Here is a 7,343-nt window from a genome sequence, read left to right as displayed (position 1 = left end):
AAGTTTTGGGCATGCATGGTGACGTCATTATCAATGAAATGTGAGGCAAAAGAATCCACCATCTAATTAAAAAGTGAATTTGATTTTACGAAAATGTATGAAACTATTCAAAAATAATCTATAATATTATATAATATATATTAATAATTTTTATATTTAAAAATCATGATATAAAAAATTATTTGAACACATATATTGTTAATAAAGGGTTCATCAATATAAATTTTTGTGCAGGTGGACATCATTATTGATGAAATATGTATCATCTAATTAAAAAGGGGTTGTCGAAAAAAATCTGAATTAATAAACATTTTTAAGTAAAGTCGAACTCCACCGTCTGTATATGCGTGGGCTAACTGGTCGGAACTTGCGAACAAACAGATCATGCCCTCTGAACCTGCTCACTTCCTTTGTACGAGATGTTAAATACAGTAAGTGTTTAGGCGCGTGCCTAAAATGTTTACTTCCAAGAGGCAATTTGATACTTACACTATGCAATATGATTTTTTTTTTTTGCAGGAAACTATGCAATATGATTACAATCTCATTGAAAGTTGTCTGATCCACCTCACCTCAAGACGCTTGGCACTGCAACATGCTAAAACCTAGATGGCTTTACTTTTTAGATATTTAGGTATACCGTCTTAATTCGTTATCAACAATACTCAAAATATTATATACATGAAGAAATAAATTATTGAACGTCGTCGTCTCATCAGCCGTAAATGCGCGACGCATACCCAAGCACAATAGTTCTTCTATAAAACAAACAATCATTTCGTACAAGTTATAGAAATTTTAAAAGACAGCAAAAGAATTAATACAACATGAGTCAATAGTTTTGACAATTTTTTAAAAAAAAATACTTAACAAGTAAGCAAAAAAGAAATCTCTTTCATGCAAAGAAAATAACGAGGTAGAGATCAGATCATAATTAATGATACTGATGAAACTTAAACAAATAACTCAACCAAATGTATACATTTTCTACACGTCTCGCGACCTGTATCTAATTAGTTTTAATTCGAGATCTTGTGCTTAAATTTGATAGTATTAACTAGTGTGCTACAAGACCAAGAATGGACGACACAAAATTTACCAATCCAATCATGAAATAGTTGTCATGCAATGAATAGAGATGGTCCCGCGCACTACACATAATGGCCATGATATATTCATATCAGCTTCATTACTACTGTACGTAGTATATATACCGTCAAATATCAGCTCTTAATAATTCTTAAATTATATGTGGTCGATCATTTTTATATTTCTATTCAAGACTTGATTACATAATTTTTATGGTTGGATGTGTGCATTATAAATGACGTGAGGTCCTCGATCATCATTGCCCTACATTTTGCTGTAGCTCTCGTTTACAGTACACGTATATGTAAGTGTGAACAAAAAAGTAGGAACGTATATGAGTTGAGGAGCTGGAGGTTCTATAAATAAGCTCCATCAGTACTCGAGCCTGCAGGGATAAAACAGCTGCATGAGTATACAGCCTAGTAGAAACTAAAGATGGGAGAGTTAGAGGGAAAAGAGATACACTCAAGCTCTTCTTGGTTTGGTTGTACCACTCAATGCTTCCCTATCTCTTCTTCTTCTTCAAAGTCACCGTCTTCAGACGAACAAACTTCTGACCAATTGTCTAAAGCAACCCAAAGAAAGCCCGGTGGATGGAAGTCCATGCCCTATATCTTAGGTCTCTCTCTCCCTCCCTCCCTCCCTCCGTCTCCCTCCTCTCTCTCTCTCTCTCTCCTTCTCCCTCCTCTCTCTCTCTCTCCCTCCCTCCCTCTCCCTCCCCTCTATCTCTCTCTCTCGTTCGTTTATATTTTATACGCAAACGGACTATAATAAGGTTATATATCTTGTTTTTTTTTTTTGCTAAATTTATATATCTTGTTTCATGCATTTAAGAGTTGATCAAAATAACATTTGTTCTGAATATAATTACTTATACAGGGAATGAAACATTCGAGAGATTAGCCACTATAGGACTGCTGGCCAACTTCACAGTATTCTTGCTGACACAATTTCACATGGACCAAGTGGAAGCTTCAAATGTTATCAACATCTGGTCCGGCATCTCTAACTTTGCGCCTCTCCTTGGTGCCTTCATTTCTGACGCCTACGTCGGCAGGTTTCGGACCATTGCTTTCTCCTCCTTTGCTTCCCTTCTGGTACGTCTCCCCACATCCATCCACACACACATATATATTCTGCAGTATACAGTTATGGTTAATAAATTAAATTTAAATACTCACACACAGATGTAATATATTCACACTTTGATATATCCTCGGATCCTGTGCCTTTTCAGAATAGATCAGTCGAGCAAGAATATCAGAGTATTCAGTAATCATCCTCTAGTTAATACTAGGATCGTTTAAATTACATTCCTGTCACATCTGGAACCATCAACAATAATGCATGACCTAGGATTACTATTATTAATTGCACGTTCCGGCAACAAATTACATTTACCTACCGGAACTTAACTGCCATTTATAAATGGGATCCACGAGGACCACTCACTATACAATCCTCTGCGGTTGTAGCTCATGCTGGTAACTAAAATAAATGCTTGTACCGGTACGAAAAACTTGATGAGTGCATATGGGTATATCCAGGAGGATGTAGACACAAAATCTTAAGGGGTCACCAAGCAAATTTTCGGAAAACACATATATATACTTCCATAATTTTGTAAAATTTAGAATGGTGAAAAAATGTAAAAAAAAAATTTAGGGGGCATGTGTCCCCCTCTTCCTAGATCCGCCCGTGTATATCAACATAAGCTTCTCTAAATGATTTCTGAGACTGAGGATTAACAAAACTTCTAGGACCTACTAATTAACTGCCTCATCTGCTCAACTAATTAGATCATTGCTTAATTTGACACAACATGACAGTTAACTGGTTACTAATTAATTAATGCGTTTAATCAAATCATTAACAGGGAATGGTGACCATGGTTCTAGTTGTCTCTATACCTCAGCTACATCCTCCCAAATGCACCCCAGAGCAGACCCGCCTGGATCAATGCAAGGGCCCCACCACTTCTCAATTCGGTTTCCTAGTCCTAGGACTAGGGTTTCTAACCGTAGGCGCCGCCGGAATAAGGCCATGCAGCCTTCCCTTTGGTTTGGACCAATTCGATCCGACTACAGACGAAGGAAGAAAAGGAATCAACAGCTTCTTCAATTGGTACTACACAACTTTCACCATAGTCCTTATCATTGCCCTAACCGTTGTTGTCTACATTCAAGATTCCGTGAGCTGGATTCTTGGTTTCGGAATCCCTACCGGCCTAATGCTCTGCTCGATTGTATTGTTCTTTGTTGGAACAAAGCTCTACATTTACGTGAAGCCAGAGGGCAGTGTTTTTTCCGGCATCGGGCAGAGTGTAGTGGTGGCTTACAAGAAGCGGAAACTCCAGCTTCCGGCCGACGACAAAGTCGACGGCGTTTACTATGATCCACCGCTCATGGGAAGCTTCAAGTACTCAAAGCTACATCTCACCAATAAGTTCAGGTAATTTGTAAAATGCATGCATGTCTATGTCATGAATTTGTCCTGTGCTGATGACCAGCCTTTATTAGAAATATTTGATTTTGAAATAATTGCTCTTTTTTCAAGTTACTTTCCACGCCTAAAATTTCAAAGACCGGTTGTTAATTTTTGCACCTAACACTAGTACATTATTACATGTATATGCATATGTTCAACGAGTGCAGTTAACGTTTCTTTATCGACAATAATCCAGTAAGAATATGTATTATTGCATTAAGTACGCAGAAACCTAAATCAGATTACGTGTACGCTTGTTTAAATCACATTTTGAGTGCTAAACCCCCGAAAGAGACCCGAGTTGGCAAGAAAACGGTTTCCCTATTTCTAGTTATGTACTGCAATCAATTTAGGAATCATCGGTAGATCCAGTAGATCTATATGCGTGTAATTAGCTACAGTAATACTAAATGTTATGTATCTAAAAAAAACTTATCAATTTTTTTTTTCAAAAATATGGTCAACATATGTCTAATTTTAATTGAGTGTTGATTTATGTGCATACAGAAATCCCTTTATTACTAGTGTTAGTGAACCAATCGTACGTTCCTAACTAGATTTGAGAAAAAAGTTGGAAACAGTTAGCATTTTCTCTCGAATTATAATTAAGTTAAAAGATTATAAATTTGCATATAAACATGCATTTTCATATTCCAAATTATGCACTAATTTAAATATATTCGGCAAAATTTTGGTGATGCAGGTTCTTAAACAAAGCTGCTATGATATTAGAAGGTGAAGTAAAGCCTGATGGGTCAAGAACAAATCCATGGCAACTATGCAGTGTTCAGCAAATCGAAGAGCTTAAATGTCTCATAAAAGTTATCCCGATATGGGTTTCTGGTATTATCACTTTCCTAGCCATGGCACAACAAGGCACTTTCACAGTCAACCAAGCCCTCAAAATGGACAGACATCTCGGTCCTAATTTCCAGATTCCAGCTGGAACTTTATCTGTTATATCTATGATCACCTTAGGCTTATGGATTCCTTTTTATGATCGCATTCTCGTTCCATTCCTCCGAAAAATAACAAAAATCGAAGGCGGAATCACGTTACTCCAGAGAATCGGAATAGGAATAGTTTGCTCAATCCTGTCCATGGTTGTTGCTGGGATTTTTGAACAGATGCGAAGAAACTCGGCTATTAAAAACGGAAATATCGATGGAATTGCACCCATCTCGGTTATGTGGCTTGCGCCGCAGCTTATACTGATGGGATTTTCGGAAGCGTTTAATATTATTGGACAGATCGAATTTTATTACAAAGAGTTTCCGGAGAGTATGAGAAGTTTGGCCAACTCGCTATTTTTCATCACATCGGCCGGGTCGAATTATCTGAGCACGGTTTTAGTGACTGTGGTCCACAACTCCACGGCTAAAAACGGCAGGCCGGATTGGTTAACGAAGAATATCAACGAGGGAAAAGTGGATTATTTTTATTATTTAATCGCGGTTTTGGGAGTTTTTAATATGGGGTATTTTCTAATAGTTTCTCGGAGTTATTGCTACACAAGTAGCAATATTGTTCTTGGTGGGGAGAATATGGAGCATGATGTGGAGCTCAATGACATCAAAAAATGAAGCGCTATAATTAGTTAATTAGCTAAATGTAATTAGAAATAATTTGTTGTTAATGGTACGATACATCCAGAAAAGAAATAAAGTAAAGCATTTTGTCTAGACTCCTAACTCTTGTGATTGACTGAAACAAGAAATCATACGGTATATAGTTGGGTAAGGTATATATAAATCAATTACAATTTACAAGTACGTATGGAAATAAAAATATTATACATTATTTATTATTTAAAAAATAAAATTAGCAGCTACCACTGCCCACTGGCCATGTATATCAATTATTAACTATGAAAATAATTTTAAATTTCACGAATTTTTTTAAAGAAACAACGAAATGAAGTTTATTCACAACAAGAGTCACAACTTTTTGCTTTACCTTGCTCGTGTGCGTGCTACTATTTCAATTTGAAGGAGATAACTGGTTTGTCGGCCATATTCATCAAGTATTCATATGAATGTCCTAGCCTACCAGGTGATAAAGTTACTTTATAATCTATATCAGCATTCAGCACAGGAATGAAGGACAACAAAGCCGATTCGAACTAAGGCGTGCAGTCAGAACAACAGGAGAAACTCAGCTATATCTATGAATCTATCTGCTCCTCACTTTAACTTTTTATTGTACATCTGAATTAACTTTTCCAATTTAAAAGATTCGGCACTTTTACATTTTAGTGCATATAATTGCGGGCCATGTCTACCTCGGATGTTTATGACATATGATACAAATTAATGAATGGTTTTTCTATGATGTATTGTCCCGTTATGTTGGGGTTCATTTCCGATTATTATAGAGCAGAATTGAAAATATTATTCTTACTGTTTTTTTATATGATACTTGATTTTTTACGCACATTTTATATGTTTTGATCGGATCTTTTGAAGACTATTTTTTAAATAAGTGTCTACAATCTCACTGGTGACTCGTGAGCTGTGACAAGTTATATTATTTTTAAGAATTTTTGATAATTACCTCACTTATCCAAACAGCACAAACAACACAACATTACACTCCGTATATACATATCCGTGTATAATATGAGCTTATCATATACTCTCTCTCCCACTTTACGGTTTATTTTCATCCCGGTCATTTTTTTATATCACAAAATTTTTCTTAAAATAGTTAAGGGATCCCGCCACATTCTCATTTTCCTACCCTTTTACATTATTTTTACTCCATTATATCTATTTTATATATTAAAAATTAATGGATCTCACCACTTCACCCATTAAAAATTATTTTATAATTTAAATATAAAATAAGTTGACTTAAATGAAAACTATTTTATAATTTAAATATTTATTTTAGGGTAACAAAAAAGTCTTATCTTAATTAAGACTCTAATAGTTTATGCATTTTTACATGTAGAAAATGTCTTTTCTTGATATATAATATAGGTTAAGAAATTGTTTTAATAATTCTCACATTTTGATTAACTGATAAATAAACCATGCATCATTAACCAATCATAAAAATCTAGTAACTTCGTTTTTCTTTTAAAGAAAGTAACCTCGTTTTTTAGTGCCGTTAATTTTGTTAAATCAAAACTCTTTATGCATAAACATAAGTCGAAAAATTTCTAGTAAAAGTTTAAATATTAATTTTTTATTCAAACAAAAAAATTATGTAATTATTATTTACGAGAGCCTCAAAGTATGTGTCAAAAAATAACATAATTGTGTGTCAAAAAGTAAAAGAACACACCAGGAGTATCAAAGACGAGATGTTGCTTTAGTTTAAAATTCTTTAATTCAACAAACCGCATTTGAGATTTCTTTTTTTCAAAAAATTTTATTATCTAACCGAAATTTATCTACGAATATGTAGACTTTTAAAAAAAAATCTTTAATTCATAGTTTTCGTAAAATGGGAATTTCCGGTCAATTTGTTGCTTTTTACGCTGGTCCAGATAGCATTTGAATAACAATAACCTACTATGGCCTATGGGCCTCAAAGCAGAACAACAATAAGCCCAGATTTGCCTTTTTCATAGTAGGTTAGATCAGTTCTCGGTATACTGCCAAAAAAAGAAGAAGCGGTTCTCGGTATAATATGTTTACTTTATTTTAATATGAAGAATTTTAGAAATATAACGATGATGTGTATTTATATTATCTAATATATATGTTTTATTGTTGTACGTCATTATAATATCTAAATTTTGTACTTTTATATATTATCAG

At 34.5% G+C, this 7,343-nt stretch overlaps 1 protein-coding gene across 1 annotated transcript; it reads left to right on the top strand.

Moving 5' to 3' along the window:
- The first annotated feature begins 1,442 nt into the window (after window positions 1–1,442).
- LOC108206197 (protein NRT1/ PTR FAMILY 2.13) lies at window positions 1,443–5,260 on the top strand. Its single transcript, XM_017376417.2, has 4 exons — window positions 1,443–1,708; window positions 1,969–2,186; window positions 2,966–3,540; window positions 4,280–5,260. Exons 1-4 carry the CDS (start codon window positions 1,525–1,527, stop codon window positions 5,157–5,159), a joined length of 1,857 nt encoding a protein of 618 aa, XP_017231906.1. The 5' UTR covers window positions 1,443–1,524; the 3' UTR covers window positions 5,160–5,260.
- The last annotated feature ends 2,083 nt before the right edge of the window (window positions 5,261–7,343 follow it).

This window comes from Daucus carota, chromosome 2 (assembly GCF_001625215.2).
Source record: "Daucus carota subsp. sativus chromosome 2, DH1 v3.0, whole genome shotgun sequence".
NCBI lineage: Eukaryota > Viridiplantae > Streptophyta > Magnoliopsida > Apiales > Apiaceae > Daucus > Daucus carota.
Note: the sequence above shows the minus strand (reverse complement) of the source record. Positions and strands in the feature narration are given on the sequence as shown.